This window comes from Lagopus leucura, unplaced genomic scaffold, assembly GCF_019238085.1.
Source record: "Lagopus leucura isolate 7727_CA_CO unplaced genomic scaffold, USGS_WTPT01 Super-Scaffold_100159, whole genome shotgun sequence".
In the NCBI taxonomy this organism is placed as follows: domain Eukaryota; kingdom Metazoa; phylum Chordata; class Aves; order Galliformes; family Phasianidae; genus Lagopus; species Lagopus leucura.
This window is the reverse complement of record NW_024962335.1, coordinates 17,645,730-17,666,084: the sequence shown is the minus strand read 5'-3', so window position 1 is coordinate 17,666,084 and position 20,355 is coordinate 17,645,730. Positions and strand designations below refer to the sequence as shown.

Here is a 20,355-nt window from a genome sequence, read left to right as displayed (position 1 = left end):
TAAAATAAAATAAAATAAAATAAAATAAAATAAAATAAAATAAAATAAAATAAATCAGTATTCTTAGTGCTGTGGCTGTCCAAAGAGACTTCAAAAAGTAAATCAGAAGTACCTGAAAACTGTAGCCACTACTGACTGACAATGGTCCAGAAAGACTTAATATTTTCTTCTGGCATTAGAGGAAAACACACGTGAGCCTTGTTTTCTCTTTCTGTATGAAGCATTGCAGGTGCTTAAGGCATGTTTTCAGCTAGGAGTTAGTCTGAAACAAATAAAATATGGTTTATTATTTTCTTATGAAATTAACTGTTTTCCCTGCCATAACTATTGCTAAGGTACACTGAGGCATCACAGCCTAAATCTAGTCCAGTGGGTTTTTAAAATGGGATTCAAATTAGATTATAGAAAAGTTGCATCACTGGGATTTTTGGTCAGAGTAGAAGAGAATGTAACACAGAATCAACCAGTTTGAACCCCACCTACCAAGGGCAGGGAAAATGATGTTTCTGCCCGGGATTGAACCGGGGACCTTTCGCGTGTGAGGCGAACGTGATAACCGCTACACTACAGAAACCTGGCTGGCTTTAAGATAAAATGAGTTATACAGCTATAAAGTAAGGCTAGGAAAGAGTGAAATGGCGAACAGATTTTCAGGTGGTTTCTGCTCCACTGTTTCAATTTATTGAAAGTTGAAAGGCTTTTGCTTGTACTCTCAATGTAACTGAAGAAGTACATGTCCTACAAATGCAACTATAATAATATCATTTTTTTCTCACACACAACCCATCTTTTTCCTCTGCTGCCTAATGGATCTCATAGAGCCATTTCAGTTCCTCTAGCCCTCATTATACTCAGGCTAGAATGTATACCAGAGCATCGGTTGACATGTTCCCCTGTGGGGACTGTTAGTATGCTTCCTGCTGGTTTATGCCAACTAGTACTCTTCCATCTCTGCCTAAGCATAGCTCAGAAACATGGCAGCAACCATTCCCTGTGAAAATTTTTGTTTTACTCTGCTTTTTCTAAGGATAGAGAGGAAGTTTGTGCTTTATAGATGAGAGCTATGCTCTTTCACTTGGTGTCAGAGCCAGTGAGTGGCTGGTCTTGTTCAGTAGTATAAAGATCTTCTCTGAACTGAGTATCATTTTCTGGAATACTTTTCTTCCTATTCCTCCAGGTATCTAAGAGTATGCATTGGTCTTTGATCCTTTCTCACTGTGAAACTGAGATGTCCTCTCTGTATCCCACCTTGTGCTACTCTGTAACTGTATTTATTGTTTATATTAACAGGAATCTCCAAAAACATAGTTCACAGGACTCTGTGACATATGGCAGGTGAAACAAAAAGAAAAGTGTCATTATGTCTTACAGAGAGTTGCTCAATAAATAGTATGGTAGAGAGAATCAGCAGTTGCACTTCATCTGCCTCTGATTCCATCCAATGTAGAGTTCAGTGCCTGGATGGGGTCAGAACAAAAGGGGCACAGGAAAAAAATCAGAATCATAGAATGGTCTGGGTTGAAAAGGACCTTAAAGAACACCTAGTTTCAATCCCCCTGGGGCTGCCAACCACTGGACCAGGCTGCACAGAGCCACATCCAGCTGTGTCTTGAATGCCTCCAGGGATGGGGCATCCACAGCCTCCTCGGGCAACCTGTTCCAGTGTGTCACCACCCTGTGTGTGAAAAACCTCCTCTTATTATCTCACCTAAACTCCCCTGTCTTAGTTTTAAACCATTCCCCCTTGTCCTATCACTGTCAACCCATGTAAACAGCCTTTCCCCCGCATGTTGATAAGCTCCCTTCAAGTATTGCAAGGCCACAATGAGGTCTCCCCACAGCCTTCTCTTCTCCAAGTTCAATTTGTAGGCAATAGAAGTCCTTCTCTGCAGGGCTGCTTTCAAAGGGTTCTTCCTTCAGTCTGCATAAATACCTGGGATTGCACTGGCCCAAGTGCAACAGCTTGTACTTGGCATTGTTGAACTTCATTAGGTTCACATGGGCCCATTTCTTCAGCCTGTCTAGGTGCCTCTGCATGGCTTCCTTTCCCTGGTGAAAAATGGTATCTGCAGTATTATTAGGCCTGTGCATGCACTCATTTCCTGGTGCCACAACAATCCTATACTGACATACAAAATCCCCTGTTAACTATTTAAGGCATCCTGTTTGTTTTCCAAGGACAGGGATTATTTCAATGATATAAGGAGGCTTACCTAAACAGTAATATGAAACCAAGGGGAAAAAGCCTTTAGTACTGCTTGAGTTGGATTGTGTAGGCAGTAGTTTTGCATTTCTCTCTGTTTTACAGGTATATTAGTTAGTCAAATAATAAAGCACCACAGTGAGTATGGCAGAAAAAATCCTGATATGGAGAAATATGATATGAAAATCTCATATTTTAAAGAAAGAAATGAAATGATTACTTATGATATATGTTAAATGGCTAAATATCTGAAAGCCTAGTACAGGAAGCAATCATGAATTGGATAGAGAATAAAAAGGCAAATAACTACTCTTTCATCTCTAAATAACTACTCTTTCATCTACCTCAAAGAGGTAAAGTATGGTTTATATAACATTTTAGTGTATTTAGACAGTGTACAGGCTGTCTGTATCCTACTTCTTACAAACACACAATCATGGTATGGACACATACCTGTATATTAATAACATGAAACCCTTCACAATCCCTTTAGCTATTGCACTGCTATTTTGTCTTGAAATTCTAAAAGTGTGCAAGAAAATAAATCCTAGTCCCCTCTGATGAACTTGACCTGTATTTCTATTGTCTACAAATTCACAGTTTAAGTAGAGTAGGAGTTTAAGACCTCAGTGCGTGTGCTGAGGTTGGATTTGCATTCCTTCTATCATGTTCCCTGGCTTGTCAAAAGCAAAGAGTACTTCATCTCCTGGATGGATGGAAAGGAGAAGGTATCTCCCAGCAGTGACAATTCCAGTTAGTGAGGTAGTAGTGCTGAAATTAATTATATGGGTTCTAGCTAAGCCAAAATGAGAATCTCTTCCTTAGAAACACTTAAACAAGGAAAGGACCCCAGAAAGTGTAGCAATATAAGCAGAATGGAGGCATGGAGGGTCTTCATTGCTCCAAATAGGAGCACAATAATCATTTTTACTTCATTAATACCACAAGGTTCTCTCCTATTCACTACTTCATTTCTGCATCCCACTTTCTCTCCAAGGAAGGATGTGAGGTTTAACTGAAAGCATTCTGCTCGTACTTATTTGTCCCTCTTATATTGTGGAAAATGGGATTAAAGTATTCAAGATGTCCCTATAAGTTCTGCAGGCAGAATGGGTTCTTTAATAGCTTGGCAGTCACTTTTCAACCTCTGTCTGCGTGTGTATGCATGTCTGCACGCTACAAAGAGGGATACAGAGAGTGAGTACTGCAGCTGAATTTAGAAAGTTATAGATGTTCTCATCAGCCCCATGCAATGCAGCAGAGATTCCTTCCAAAAGCCAAGGGAGCAGAGGCTGTAGACAACAGATGTGAGAGGGGTTCCCATAACTGTCAATTTTCAAAGTGTTTGCATTGAAAAGAGAGGAGGTGCTATTTTGATTGATATTTCAGTTGCAGTATATAAAGCAGAGGAATTCTTCTCACCCTCTGCTTGTCATACTGATCTGCACACTCTCTCAGCTGGACTTGGGGCTACTACTTACTGCATCTGAAAGGCTGAAACTCCCTAGGAATAAAGAAACTTCATAACAATGCCGGAACCCACCAAGAAAGATGGTAAGCATAACAAATATTACCAGAACATTTCTTAATTATAGGAATTATGAGTACACACACAAGAGCAAAATGCTTTTTAGATCGTCTTGAACATTTCAGCAACAAATGACATCTAATAGTGATAACTGTATAACCTCATTACATCAAGGCAGATCATCAATACTTTTAAACTGAGAATAGTTTCAGATGTAAGACAGAACTGCTTTGACTCCCACTACTTTAGACACTAGATAATGGCTTTGCAGAGATACTGAGAAACTACTTGGTTGAGCACATACTGTGCTGACTAGAATTTTTGAAGTGCAGTTACTGGTATCTAGACTCTGGAAAACAGGGTACATGCATTCATTATGCTTTAAAAAAGCAGCATGATATGTTTGATATGTTTTTCATTACCCTTGAAAATTAAGTTGCATAAGGAATTCAACAGAGAAGAAATGTTTATGAAAATTTTAGGTTTCTAATGAAAATACATTCTTGAATGCAAGAGTGGAGAATGTAGTAAGTTCTTCTATGTAGATTGAACTAGAATTATGCATTTTACCACACTACAGAAATCATTATTTTATGTTTCAGAAAGACATAAAAACAGTAATACTAGTCCCTTTTCTAGTACTATTGAGTTGACAGTAAAAAAAACTCATTACATAGTCCCCTAGCAAGATGCAACATCATGTACATTGGAGGCTGTACAAACATGTGTGAAACACTGAGAGACTATTAGTTCACAACTTCCTAAGGGCTAGCCACTTTTTTTTTTTTAACTATTTTGGACATTTAAGTTAAATAAGACTCTTACACTTGCATTACTTCTATAGCCCTTCATTAAGTCTTCATTCTAGTTTAGTTGTGTTGGTAAGAAATTTTGGTTACCGTTTAGCATTGGTGATATCCACAGCTTCTACAAGGTCATAAATGGGCAAACTGTACATGCATTAAAGTAGTGGCAAAGAAAGTATGCAGATAGATTTCCTAATGCATTCCCAAATGCAAAACTGAATTTAAGATAAAAGATGATACTGTGAAAAGAAATCATTAAGTAACATTTATTTCCCACCACTTTTGGAAGATACGATAGCCCGCGTATGTAGTTTGAATGAGTACTTCTGATTTAAAACTGACCTATTGATAGAACTTGCTTTATTTGAGATGCATTTAAAATATTTTCTATATATGTGGAAGCTAAGAGCAGAGCAACTATCGGGAGCATTAGGCAGTTGAAGCACCCCATAGGGGTTGGGACATGTGAAAATTAAACTTTTTGCACAACTGAATCTTCAGCAAGTAGTGTTGACAGACTAAAGTGATCATTTTACTTACTGGTCCTCCTTAGTGCTCGAGGACAATGATGGATGAAGTATTCCTCTGAAAATAGCTACACCAAGTGCACGTATTAATACTAAAGCCTAATCCTCTGTATCAGACCTAGAGCCAAGCCCCTTCTAGAGTGTCTTATTTGTAATTCAAATGATTTACATGTGTATTAAGTGTCCCTTTTATTTGATCTGTTATTTGACTGGATATTACACAGTGTAATCAAAAGGCATTCTGTGACTGCCAACCAAAAAAAAAAAAAGAAAAAAAAAAACTAAAATATTTCTGAACCTGTAAAAGATACGTGTTTTGGAGAAAAAGTGTTCAGAGGCTTATCTTTAAAAGACTGTTATTCTCTTTCAGACTAGATTGTTTTAAATATGTCTTTACAATACAGTTAATAGAAAAGCAATTATGGTGTTGCTGTGTTACAAAACAGGTTAGTGACTCTAAAAAACACATACACTTATACTGAAACAAATACCAGAACATAAACAGTATTGAAGCCTTACACATTAACTGAGTTTGAGTTTGTAGTAGGAATGAGCTCTGGAGAAGTGACTCGTATTGGCTGCACAGTGGTTCTTCTTCATCACACCTAGCCTATTTGCAGCCAGTAGATCAGGGTGATATACATATATATATATATGCATATCACCCTGATCTATATTATATATATGTAATTATATATATAATATATATATTTTATATATAATATATAAATATATAATATATAAATATATAATATATATTTTATATATATTATATATATATAATTGTGCTTAAGAGATTAGCTGCTTCCAAAAGATTTTTTGTAGATCAGGAACTCACCTGAGCTGGTGGCAGTGCATGTATTATGTACATTACCAGTGGCAAGACTATCTGTAGTGGTGCTGGTGCGACTAATAGTACAGTACCAGGGCAGCTACCGGCAGTAGCTCTACAGTAAGATGTCTACTCCCAAGGTAACTTCCAGTGTGTGAAGTATTGAAGGCAATTAAGTAATGAAAATGAACCATGGACTGCATTCTGGCAGGGATCTGTGGATGCCCTCTCTGAGAAACCTTTGTGAGCTGACTGCAATGCAAAATGTTTCTGCTTCAAGTGCTTTCCAAAAAGCAGCAATTTACACACATAGGACCTTTCAGTTAAAAAAAGCATACACAAGAAGAAGCAGCTGTGTGATCAGAAGCTGGCTAACAGTTCAATGTTAAGAAAATCTCAGCTCTGCAATTTTTGTCACTGTAGTCTCTAAAGTAAATAGGTATTTCAAAGACAGTGCAGAAGCACTCAGGCTGATTTATTTCAGGTCAAATGCTCTGAGATATTTTAAGATTATTAGATTACTAAAGTGAGAAATTTCCTGACTTGATAAGAGTGGAGCCTCACAAAATGCTCTTAGCAAACAGGATCACCAAATTAAACTCACCACTCAGCTTAGAGAAGTTTATTGGAGCACTTCAGCCTAATGGAATTTGTCACTGTAGAAATAGACTTCCATAACTAATGATTTAAGGCCTCTATTGTACTCCTGAAGAGTCAAAGTCCTATATAGTCACATCAGCTGTATCCTTCTCGAGGTACGTGGCCATGCTGTTGTGAGATAGCTTTATCTTGGTCTGTTTAAAATTTCACAAGGTGAAGACTAGATCATGGGCACTCTGTTAGCTGATCCCAGTGGATGACTAGAATAAGACTGTGATGCCAAAGACCTTTATCAGTGCATTTAACTTTAATGGCCTTTCGTTCTTCTGGTAACTAATGAGTAACTCTCCCTCACCTAATTACTTCCTGTAATTTATTATAATCAGTCAGATGATCTTTCCTCTCTCTCCCTTTCCTTTTACCAATATTCATAATAAGGTCTGCCCATTAATTAGGTGTCCTCTTAAACTGTGACAGGCCATGGCATTTGGATATGCTTTTGTAGGCGTGCCAAGTCTCTCAAGAGCAATGGCTTCAGACTATTTGTGGGCATCATCCCACAGGGACAGGTGCAAGTCAGTCCCCAGTAGGCAGCTCTTTAAATTTGCCTTATTTATTCTCTCCAATCTAGGAAATAAGTCATGGCCATGAGTTAAGAGACCATTCCAAATTTTAAGCCAAAGCATTTATCAACTGTCTGCCAACTTCATTTTCTAAGAGTATGCAAGTTCTGCCTGGAGCAGTCACATATTGGCAAGGAATCAAAATAAAAAATCAGCGTGTTTATGTTATCCAGTGCTTTAGTAAAACTCTTTTAGATCTATAAACAACAGAGATTTTAAAATTCTGAAGATAAGCATGTGCAAATATTGTCTGTTTGAAGGACAGTCCCTGAAACATAAAGCAATTTGTGAAAGGAGGTAAACAGGCTTATCAGTAGAGACTGCTTTGAAGATGTGACAACACTGTTCTCCCTGAAGAAACCCAGCTGAAGCAGCTGTTACTTTGAAATATGACCAGTTTTGTTTCATTATATGTCTTTTATATAGTTATATTTGCATTATACTTATAATATTTAACTATTTAAAAACACAATCAGGTGCACCAACGTAACAGACCCCATAAGTTTTACCTAAGCAAGTCACATAAATCATGTAAGTATTCATGTAAAGCAACATTCCAGCAGGAAATCAATCTCAGCATTAAGGATGGAGAAAAATGAATTAAAGTGATATTTATTTTAATATTATATTTTCAAGACTAGATACTTTTTCAGAGGTGGACAAGAATTTGAATGGAAATTCAGCCTAAGTGCATAAATTTGGCTTCTGTCAAAATTAACACTGCTGATGGAAAGTTTTCCTGAAAATTCAGGAACCCTGCGTGTCAATATTGTATAACACTGCTTAGTGCTTTTCATGGAGGAGGCTGAACCTGTATAATCATTTTATTATGGCACCATACTGGGTAGTGCAGCTGCTGCTGTCTTTGCTGTATAGATATGTGCTTCAGTAAGACACAAGGAAAGCACACAGACATTTATCTTCTGCCATTATCATTGCCCCTCTGCAGGGCTGACTGTAAAACGCGTTCCTATTACTTCTATCTACCTCAGAGCCCAATCACTCACAGCCAGGCCCATATGAATCATTTACAAGCACTGTGTTGAAGTCATAGGTGAGTGAATTGTGATGGATGAGGGGAGGTGGAAACCCTAACCCCTTATCTTTTTTTCTCTAACAGTTCTTCAGAAAATTATCAGCTCTTGCTGATCAATTTAAAGCTATTACAATTGGAAAGCAAATGTATGCCTTACTGTTATAATTATCTTCATTGGGGTGGGCACTGCTCCCATGCTGAACACTGTAGAGCTGTGTCCTCCTGCACAGATCTTGTTGCATGTTGGGATCTGAGTTTTTCTTAGACTTCCCTTGCCCTCTCAGAGCTCATTTCCAAGTGTTGCTCCCACACTTCCTTCTGAGATACCAGAACGCCTCAGATTTGCTCTTTGACATCCCACCTCCACCATGCTGAAGTTTAAGACTGCTCTACGGAAAATCTCAAAACTGATCTGTTTCAGTTTGATTCATTTATCTTTTTTTTTTTTTTCCCATGGTGTAAATTGTAGGAAGGTTTCTTATACAGCGCTCTAATTTTATTTTAATATTAGTGTGGGCAGATTGATCTGTTATTCTTACATGAGTTAAAAATCTCATTCACCCTTTGAAAAAAACAATGCATCTGTGCATGGGAGATATACTTAACACGATCACATTAAAATCAAAACTCCTCTGAGTTTAGGAGGAAAGACGGGAACTGTCTTTTCAGCAGAACAGAGGGTGCTTGTACTTGGCAGAACTGAAATTAGCAAATGCTGCCTTTGTGCCTCCCTATGCTGCACCTGTTGGGAAGATAAATAAAGGACTGTCCAGTTCTTTCCCCTCATACCTCCTAAATATATCACTTTAAGAGAGCTTTGAAAAAAAAAAATACAGTATGCTTCTGATCCATAAAAAACTGGATGAGTTCCTTCATTTTATACTAAATAAGATGGGAGTTTCTACTGGGGAGACTTTGGTTTTCAAAACATTACTAGCTGCCACATGCATGAGTGGTCCTTGGGAATGATATGCCTTACAATAAAAAAGAATCTGTTTCAGGAGGGGACATCCAGAGGGTTTCTTAAACTGAAAGTACAAAACATGTTAAAAAAGAAAATACTTAAGGATTTTTTTTCTAAGGATAAGGCCAAATACCAGATGCCCCACTCAGGAGAATGCAGAAACTCCACTGAACTGGAGATCCTAATGTAATAATTACTTTAGAATGAGGGCAGAAAATTTGTTCTCATTCGGACAATAATATGTGGCTTTGCACTGAATGCAAACACCAGTAGAAGGAAGAAGACAAAAGAACAGAAACATCATTAACTTCAGCTGTAAGCACGGTTTTCTCAGTCTCACTACAAATGGCTGTTTCTCCAGACCCTGTAGAACAGTGTAGCTGTTACAGCTGTGTAGCTGTAGTCATCAGTTTCTCATCCCATCCATCCCTCTCACCTCATTCTCAGTCACTACAGATGTGCCATTCCTGAAGACTCCAGAAAATAGAATCGTTCTCTTTTTCACATTTGAAGCCATTTTTCTGTCGTTCACCAGGGGTTTTGATGTACTCTGGAGGATTTTATTAGTTTGCTTTGGATAGTTGATGGTATTTTAGGAGTTAGGAAGAGAAAACTGATTTGACGTGAGTGTCCAAGACAGTCCATTGAAAATTTTTATATGCTTTCAGTCACACAAAGGTCCTGATGATCTTTACACTGCAATGGCTGAAGTCCAAGTTAGGAAACAGATACACAAATGGAAGCAAATGAGCTTCTGTCCTCTCTCTTGCCGAACTCGGTGGAACCCAAAATAGTTTCAGCTAACCAGCCAGCAGTTGCCTAAACATAGATGCCTACTGCCATATGAAATAACCACTTGGGGCTGGTAGGTAAGACTGAGGACCTGAGACTGCAGATCTGCAACATCCTGCAGTGGCAGCTAGGAACCAAAAGGATATGCTGTAGAATCTGAATGTAAAGGAACAGTAAAGCTGAAGAGTTATTCTCTGTAATTTTCCCAATTAACATTTACAAAGTTTCAGTAACGGGCAGTTTTATAAGGAGTGTTCAACTCTAGCGTTATTTGCATGTGTAACTTAGTTGTACTGTCACTGTATACAAATATTTGGGATCAGATTCCTTGGGGCAGAGGAGGATGCACACTTCTGTAGCCTGCTGGGTGCACTGATCAACAGGGTAATTGGTTAAAAAAAAAGGTGCTACTACTGCCATTTTGTGACTTGGGAGATCTAGTTGCTTTTAGTTTTTCTGCTTCTGATATGAAAGATTCAGTGCATTTTGGTTCATGGCAAAGATGAATGTTTAAATCAGCTCAAATTTACTTATTCTTTTTTACATTGGTGATGAAAAAAAACCAGTAAATTGCATTCCTATTCAAATAAATATTAATTGATATAATTCCCCTAACTTTTAGCTCAGATTCTAAAAGAAATTTAAATTTTTAAACGAATGAGCGGTTACATCATGGACATTTCAAACCATGAGGTGCAAGTCCTTTTTATGTTAAATAATAAAGCACTTACGATAATTCTGCACTGTGCTCTGCAAAACACATGCAGAGTTGGGAATCTTCATTAATTCCTATTTCCCCCTAATTTATCATGTATTATTTTTGTTTTTGAAGCACACTGAACTAGCAGGTGCATCAGCAAGATGCAGGCTCTTACAGAAAGGGCAAATTAAAGCCAGCATTTGGTTCTGTGCTTGACAAATATATACGACTTTGGAAGATATTCCAGCAACAGTTTTGATGACAGTTCCAGTCAATCTTCACATCCTCCTGAGAGATTGTAGGATCAGAAAGAAAGAAACTGTAGATTCAAGAAGTATGAAGATTGACAGATTTCTGTTCAGAGACCTGAAAAAGGACAGCACTCACAAAACGATTTCTCTCTGGATGTTCTCCCCATTATCTATATTTGCATTGCTAATGGCATCTCCACAGAGCAGTCAGTGGGATTCAGGGTCTCTGCCAGAGGAGAGTCAATGGCACTGTCTTATCTGTGCTGTCTGTAGCATTGAAGGAGTAACACATCTAGAAACTTCCCCAGGCTTAGTCTTGGAGGAAGTTTGTATGTTCCAGAAGACCCTGAGGAGCAGGACAATTAGTGAGCACGTTAGTGAATGTGGCTGTCATGCAGTACAGAAAGTGGCACTATCAGGGTTTGGGAGCGCAGCTGGGTGATTCAATTTATACTGAGAGGCCCCCTATATCCCGCCTCCATACTCCCCAGAGTGTAATGATACCACAGCATGAAGAGAATCCTCTCGTGTCTTGCAGCAGTGGGACATGTTCAGGAGAGTCACTGGTCTCCTTTCATCAGAGATTCCAAACTATTTCTTACATAATTTGCTATACCCTGGCCCTACGTCTAATTGAAAGTAGAATGTGATCTACTTCTTAGGACAGTTGCCCTTGTATGTGGTGGCTACAGCAAGTTATTTTGATTGGGTGATTACTACAAAAAGCTCTGTCCTAATTTAATTCTCCATAAGATCAAATGGTGGTTTTAGTGAGTGTCTGAAAGCGTTCAATCACACCATGATGCCTCCTGAGAGGCATCTGTATTAAAATACACACTCATAATGTCTTACAGGCTCAGAATACCTTCCTAATTTTGGTCATAAATGCCAGTAGGTGGTAACACGGAGACACAGATGAGGAAAGATTCTCTTTTAATACAGATTTATAACTCTTAGGTCTGTGTGCATTGTCATAAATTGCAGAGGCATTTGCTCAAGTTATTGTTATAGACCCAACTTGAATGCAACATTCTTGAGGCTGAGAAAATTAAATCACAAAGTAGATCAAATTGGTTTTTTTTTTCTTCATCAGGATCCATGTTTTGCTCAGCCATAATGCAAATCCAGTCTGAAAGCCTGTTCCAAATTTTGTGCTCTCTCAAAACCCTGAAGCAGTGACGAAACTGAATTAAACACAGTTGCAGCTAAATCTGAAGGAGACCAAAGATGAAAAACTTACTGGTTCAGATAGTGGGATAGATTTTATTCCTTAGACACCACTCCAGTGTGGCAGTGGACTAGAAAGACCAACAAGGCACAGTTGCTGAATAGCTGTCATCTATGGTGATGTGGAGAATGTCTTTAGCTAGAGATATCTAGGAACAGTCGCACAAGAAGTGCCATGCAGATGGAGTAATTCACCAACTAATAGCCTCTGGGCCTCGTGCTGCAATATTCACAGTTGCAGATATTCATACACACAACGCAGCACACTTGGCATCATCTGTTTTTATAAGAGCATAGTATCTAGGCCAAAAACCTTATTTTAGACCCAAAGAGGAGCTGTTATACCAAGGGAGGCTGTGACTGCCACTCCTCCACAGATGCAGACTTTGGTGAAGGCACAGAGGGTCAGATGCCTGATGACATTTTTTCCACGGCATTCCCTCCAGCCTTACTAATCTTTCATCTAAGCTTTCCTTAGCCCTATTTTTAAAGGGGAAATCTGACCTCTGTCCTCTGCCCCTTTTTCTTTGCCCTTGTTTTTTGTTTCCATGTTTTGCAATGAAGGTTTTCCTCTTACGCAGAATATTTTTTCAGCTGGAGAGAAAGTATATTCAGTGAGCTGTGACTCTTATTCACAACAGCGTCTCAAAGGCATTCTGCTATGATGCACTGTAAAGAGCTTTTTCTTCTATATAACACTTAACTGATTTACTGATGCAATCCTTCACAGTTGGTCTGCAAACATCATGCTGTGCTGCTTTCCCTAAAGACAAAGTTAAATGATTTTTTGAAGTGAAGGTTTATAATTCTCACAGTTATCAGATGCTTTACTTTCAATATTTTAGAACGAAATTGAGAGGTAAAAAATGTAATTGTATTAAAATAGAGGGATGTATGCAATTTACTGAGCCTAACAACCACATAGGGGCATAAATGACTGTCATGTATACAACTATTGGTTTGTGATTCACCAAAGTGCCATATGTCTTTGATACATTAGATGTCCTAAATGTTTATGTACAGAAAATGTCCTTTTTCTCCCCATATACAAAATGCTCCAGAATGTTTTTCAATATAACAATTCCAAACATGTGATCCACAATAAATATTCATAATCAAACATGCTTACCCAAAAAAAAAAAAAAAAAAAAAAAAAAAAAAAAAGAACTAAGGCCAATACATGTCAATCCCATTAAATAATTACATTTCTGAATTTTAGGGCAACATTTCATTCTTTCAGTGGCTGGGATCTTTCCTGAATTACCAGTTAAGCTTTCTGAAAAGTTGTTCTCCAGACTTAACTACAAATTATTTTTGGGTGGCAAATGCCCCTAAATTTCTCTTCAGGAAATAAGGAATTGTTTGGATAGTCACAGCCAGAAGATAGTGACCAATGGCTCTATGTCCAGGCGGAGCTTGGTGATAAGTGGCATTCTTCATGGGTCCATTTTGCATCTGGAGATCTTTAAAATCTTTGTCAATTACCTAGAGAGTGGAATCAAGTACACCCCCAGCAAGTTGACAGATGACACTAAACAGAGTAGTGCAGTTGGTACGAGGCAAGGAAGCGATGTCATCCAAAGGGACCTGGTTAAGCTTGAAAAGTGGAGCCATGTAAATCTCATGAGGTTCACAAGGCCAAGTGCAACATATTGCAGCTGATCATGGCAATCCCAGATATGTGTACAGACTGGGAGAAAAACTCACTGTGGAGAAGAACCTGGGAGTCCTGGTGGATGAAATACTGGACATGAGCCAGCACTGTGCTCTTGCAGGTCGAAAGGTCAATTGCATTCTGGGCTGCATCAAAAAAGGCCTGGCAGCAGGGTCTGCCTTTGTCAAGTCCCATAGAAGCACAGAATCACCAAGATTGGAAAAGACCTCTAAGATCATCCAATCCAGCCATCTAGATATCACCAATATTTCCACATCTGGCAAATACTGTAAGAAAGTACTGTGTCCAGGCCTGGGACCCCCAGCACAAGAAGGTTGTGGAGCTGTTGAAGTGGGTCCAGAGGAGGGCCATTAGGATGCTCAGAGAGCTGGAGAACATCTTCTATGCAGATAGGCTGTGGGAGTTGGGCTTGTTCAGTTTGAAAAAAAGAAGGCTCTGGGGAGACCTAATACTGGCCTTTTCAGTACTTAAAGACAGCTTATAAACAGTAGAGAGACCAACTTTTTATGTGTGATAATGACAGTACCAGCAGGAACAGTTTTAAACTAAAAGAGGGAAGATTTAGGTTGGACGTTAGGAGGATATTTTTCTCTCAAGGAGTAGTTGAGGCACTGGCACAGGCTGCCCAGAAAAACTGTGAATGCCCCATCACTGGAGGCCAGGTTTGATGGGATTCTGGGCAGACTGAGCTGCTCAATGGCTTTAAGGTCTGTTCCAACCTAAACCATTTTATGATTCTACATTTCGTAGCCCATATGTTATTCTTAGTAAACTAAGAAAGCAGATGCCATTACCCTATTTCTCAAGTGAAGAAAAATAAATAAATTCAACTGAAATGCTGCAAGTGTTGGTCATGATTTTTTTCCCCGCAAGCATGATGACTGAAAATTAGCATTGTTAGCATCAGGTAGACATAAGTAATGGATTGTTAATGATGCTATTTGAAATGATCTCTAATCACCTACATTCCTGACAGCCCTGTGTCGTGGCTTCTTGTTGCATTACTATTCTATAAGAATTCGTCTCTTAAGAGGAGGCTCAGTACTAAAGTACACATTTGAGGGGACTTCTCTTCCATGAAGGAAGTCTTGAAATCTTCTCTTTCTTGAAAAAAATTACAGAGCATCAGATCCTCTGCCACCCACTGTCAGGTAGCAGTCTGAAGCAAATTCTTTTATTTGTTAGTTGGTCACACTGGTGACAGTGCTTAGACGCATTTATAACACTTACTACTTCGACAAAGAGCAGATAACAACTGAGAAATTGACCTCTGGGAAAATCCCGATATTTACATGTTTGTTTTTGTTCTGAACTTCAAAGAAAAGTTGATATTTCAAAAACTATGGGATGGGAATACCTACAGATTTCCATTTTAAATTGCTGAAACATTTTATTCAGAAATTTGATTAAAATAAAACCCATCAACACATCTCAAAAGTTTCACTGTAATTTGCAAAAAATATGTCATGTGAATTCATATTATCACAGACTTATGCTGATGCTCTCATTTCCCCTAAGAGTGAAGAGAAATGGCTTCCCACCGATGGGCACATACTTGCATGACTCTCAGGACCAACCTGGGACAAGTGCACTGGAGATGTGGTCCTTTGTGGAACTCACTCCAGTTATGCAAACCATTGGATCTATGACACAGCTCCCGTAAAAATATAGTGTGAGTTATTTTCTTGATTTTGAGTGAAATATTTCAGGATGGCTCAGCAAAACAAGGTATTGTGATTTGGGTCAAGCAAGAGTGATTTTTCTAATCAAAATGTTTCCTGACCTGGTTGGGAAATTATCTGAATGATCTGTAGGAAAGTTCTCATGGTTGTGTACTCAGTATGACTGCCCTTTCAATTTTATTGCTGACTTTTATTCTATAGATAGACATACAACTGTCATCGAAAATATATTGTTAAATGTGAGTAATAAATTAGTGCAGTTCCCAAGCAGCAGATCTTTGTTTTCTGAAGCTTGTAATCCAATAACCTTTAGTCCCCTTTATCATGTTTTTCAGCTTTCAAAAAGGAATTCAGCATTCCTCTCTGCGCTGCTATCTCTGGTATCACATTGTGGTGCCTTTTGCTTCCATTTTTCCCCAGGGAATCTTCTGAACTAAGTGAAAGTATTTGCTTTCATAGAAAAATCATTTACAAACTATTGGAATGAAAGAAAAAAAAATTGAGAAAAAAGCATACTTTTGCCATACTTTTTCACACATTTTTCTGATGAGTGACTTGACATCTTTCAGTAAATACAAAACAAGTATCAATTAAATGTGGGCTATTTAAAGCAGAATTTCACTTGGCTGTGCTTTGTTTCTTATTAGTACCTGCAGCCAGAAACAAATTATTCTATATGCAACCTGGTACACAAAAAAATTGTAGCAATACTGAGTAGGCCTAAAGATATCATAAGTGTGCTGTATTCGTGCATCTTGTTCTGTATAAAATTGTCTCCTGAATTTCACAGATAACAAAATCTGCCTTTCCACGCATTTGTGTCTTTTATCACAGTAAATCCTAAAACACGGATCACTGAATTTTGATCTCTGAGCCAGATTATTAATTTTTAACCTTAAGGTGGGAATCATACCTGCTCTGCCTCTTCTCTGCTCCCTGGGAAACAGCCACACCTGGGATGGGATTCAGAACAGTGTTGCGAATGTTGCTGGCCAGCAGCGCCACTTATGGGTTGCTAGCAAACACAATGGAGACCATCAGGTTTAGGAGCATGCATGATCAGCTTACAGACCTTAAGACCTTTTAAACATACATTATAAAAAAGTCAGAGTGCATATTCATAGCTTAACTACAGTATCTTGGAAGCAATAGCAAAAATTTCAGTTTTGGAAGTTAAAAATAGGCCTTTTTTTAATGAAGGAATTAATTAGAAAGTCAAAAAATGCAGCTAACTGTGGCCCTCAAGCTGTAGCCAGTCTGTGATCTGTGAGACACAAGCATAAATACTGTTTTTTCTTTTAGATGTGCAAGTGCTCAGCAGCCATCTTTTATGGTTTCATTTTTGGAATAAAGAGTAAGAGAAGAAAAATACAGTGGAAATAGCAAGGAAACACAAATGAAATTTATTTCCCACACGTTGGTGCTTTGTGGATTACGTAGGATAAAAATGAACCTGGGAAAGCATGATAACTTGATAACTGAATTACAGCACCTATTTTAACTTTATTTTTTCTATTTTAAATGTTGTCAACTCTTGGCAGCTTTCTAGTTCCCCATTACAGTATGTACACAACGTCAAGCTTGCCAAGGAGGTCTTGCACCATCTGATGAGGGTGCTAACTGCCGATGGCTTCCTCTTTCTTACCAGATGTGATATATGTTCAGGATTATTTCTTATGTATGAGTGATGTAGCCCTTTATTGGACAGCCTACTTGCACAAACTTAGGAGAATACAGTTATGAAAACACAGAGTTTATTAAGGAAATGATATTTGTTGAAGCTCATGGTTACAGTGCTCTTCACTTGTTAATGAAAGTAAAGCTCTAAATGAAAGCAAAGTTCTCATAAAAAATGAGAAAGTTATGGACACTCACATGTTTGACTTGACTTACTAACATCATCATAGGAGAATGGGACCTGCAAGGAACACAAACATTACCCAAATGACGTCTGTTTCTTTGCACCACCATACTCACAGATGGCAATGAAGACAGAATCTCTTGCTTTGGTTTCTACTCCACAGAATTCACTGTTGCTGGGCTTTTCTAACTGTTTACTGTTTTTTAATCTTTCTTAATCAGGGATTTTTCTGCTTTCATCATATGATGGTTTGACCTGATTCTGTGACCTGAAATCCTATATAGTTGGAAATAATTAGTTTCTGAATCAGTATTGTAGATGAGATTGTATGATGAGACTAGTTATTATTCTTGTGGGTTTTTTGTTGTTGTTGTTGTTGTGTGTTCCTCATTAGGTATGGTTTTAAATTTAATCATATATAAAACTAAACCTTGAATCAAATTCTTTACTTATTTAATTTTTCCTCTGTTCTCCACCTGTGCATGCATCACTGGATTATGAAGCTTTTAATTGCTGAAAAAACATAAATAATTGCAGACAGAATTTAACCTGAGGTCATCACTTTCATGTCTAATCAGAAACAGTAAAAGAGAGCCAAATCAGACACTGTCATCTGTCTATATCGTCATTACAACCAGAAGCAGAAAATAGAAATAATAATAATTTTATCAGTCTGATTCCATCACATTCTTGACCACAATAATAGTAAAGTAGGCAAGGCATGAGAGCACCACTGCTTTTTCAATTCAGCCTTTTAAATCTAAAGCCTGGAGTCTGAACCACCTTACGACCTGGGATTGAAGTGTGTTTGAAATGCCTTCTGTAGCTTTATTTTAAAGGTAACATAGACATATCCATGTCTATGGATATTCTAAAAAGCAAGTGTTTGTATTTGTCAGTGAAAAGCTCAGGCTCATGAGGCAGACAGAAAACCTTGTCTGAATGATTGTGCTCATGTTTTGCAGACTGCTGAGTGTTCTGCTCTTTACTGAGAAAAAAAAACAAAAGCGTGTATTGATTTCAAGTTAAGTCAAACTGAATGCAAGAGAAGCATTTCCAATGTTTACAAATGATTTTGGTTCTAGGTCTCTGTCTTCCAGGTCATTTAAACTGAGTTCACCTAACATTACTGTTTACCAAAGTAATGCTCATTAAGCTCCATTAGTATCTCTCATTTAATTGATCAAGTTCCTGTCTTCCAAAAGATGAGACTGTAGCTTTTCATCACATCACTGATGACCCTATGACTGTACAGACCTGGATGAAGTGACTCATAGAAAATGGTGAAATCATTTGTGGCTGCACTCAGAGGAAGACTCCTTACATTCAACTGCACAAGGGTTGGGGTGAGCCATGCTCTCTCCTCAAACTAGTATTTTGTCTATTTTTGTTTGACAAGCAGAGTCAGCACTTTGGGAATGTCTACGTAATAGTTATATTTGTCTGATCCCTTGAAGCTGTATCCATGAACTTAATCCACCTACTTAAATGTGACACAAGTTGACAGGCCTTTGTGACAAAAAGCATTAGGTGATCATCCTCGTGCTCTTTGACATATGAAAGTCACTTTAACATGCTGCTGTTGCACAAACAGATATTGTATCTGTATCCATGGTGATGCAGTTATAGACCTGGTTTCATTTTCAGGTAAATGGGAGTAAGCCTTCTGGTCAGACTGGGTAAGATCCTGAATCCTTTGGTTGTTCAAATCAGAATCTTTGCTGGGTTGCAAACAATCTACATTTAACTGCAGGACGAAAAAAATGCAGGAAACTTTCTTCCTCCCTCCTGTGAATGTTCTAACCCAGGGTTTTTGAAATGCTGTATTTGCAATTTGTGCGAGCCCTGATTTAGTGCTCAAGGTACTTTTCTTCCCATATGGAGGGAAAAGAGACATTATTCATTTTCCAGTACTGCTGAGCATTCTTCATAAGCCTGCCCCAAACAAATCTGCTCATGATTACGAAGTCGGAAGATAAGAAGGATCATACAACCAGACCTCTTTCTCAGTATGCTGGAGGTTACCTGCAACACTCCAGCATGGTAGTAAAGTAGGACCTGGGGACTCTTAGAGCTGTCAGCATGTCTCATTATGTTTACACTTCAATGTGAAAAGTAATAGATATGATGTCAGGGAGTTTCTATGCTTGTTGCTGTCATATAAGATGGTGGAACAGGGAATTTAGAGCCTTTGAAAACTGTCCATTACATGTAAGTATCCTGTCAATTTCCTGCCAAAGCATCTTGTGGTTATTGCAGGTTGGATGTCAGTGCAGCAAGGCCTAAAATAGAATTGAAGTTTTAAATAATGATAGCCCCAACTGAACAAGGTTCTTAAGCATTTTCATAATTTTAGCTCATAGGTATGTTGTGGAACTTTTTAAAGCTTATTTATCTATATCCATAGCTAAAGACTTTAAGTCTTATTTTACGTGAAAAGTTGAATGTAGTGGATGTGGAACAGTAATGGAAAATTGTTGGTAATGGGTCAAGTTGCATCTCCTGCTGGTTTTCAGTGGTGTATGTGTGCATGTGTAATTATAAATCACAAATGAAAAATGTCTTGGCTCCAAGTGCTCATATCCTATATCAAACTAGATCCTGAATGCATCTCATGACATGACTGAGACATGAAAGCATTTCTGGATCTGTTATACCAAGTGACACTTGTGCTTTCACTTTATTTGCTAAACACACTTCTTAATATGTTATTCTTTCTTAGTAGCCATGTAGAGAACACTGTTAATTCATTTTCTTTTTGTAAACATATATGGTCAACTGCTTTGGAAGTTTCAAATCCAAAGAGTAAACCAAGGTCTGCTTTTAGCATAACACAATCCACTGAAATGTGACAGTCTTGACTTCTTCAATAAAGAGCTGCAAAGAGGAAAGCTTTTTTTTTTTTTTTCCTTAAAAACCGGAAGACAGAAATTAGATTTAGTTGCTTAGCAGAAGACAAAACTGACATTGTATCAATCGATTTAGTTGTTCACAGGATTCAACAAATCTTCAATGGCCTCCTTCCCCAGCAGTCAAGAGGCTGGTCCC

The 20,355-nt window shown here is 38.1% G+C and overlaps 1 protein-coding gene and 1 non-coding gene across 4 annotated transcripts in view; one reads left to right on the top strand and one right to left on the bottom strand.

The window, feature by feature from the left end:
- Positions 1–501: 501 nt before the first annotated feature.
- On the bottom strand, positions 502–574 carry TRNAV-CAC. The gene has a single exon. It is a non-coding gene; the product is annotated as a tRNA-Val (tRNA).
- Positions 575–3,543: 2,969 nt separating this feature from the next.
- Positions 3,544–20,355, top strand: part of MYBPC1 (myosin binding protein C1) — a 72,929-nt gene continuing 56,117 nt past the window's right edge. For 2 of the 3 annotated variants that reach the window (XM_042890288.1, XM_042890287.1), the window contains exon 1: positions 3,545–3,757. In XM_042890288.1, coding sequence (XP_042746222.1) covers positions 3,733–3,757 — 25 coding nt within the window. In that variant the 5' untranslated portion in view covers positions 3,545–3,732. Of the gene's footprint in view, positions 3,758–20,355 lie in introns of all 3 variants that reach the window. The other variant, XM_042890286.1, reaches the window with a different exon arrangement.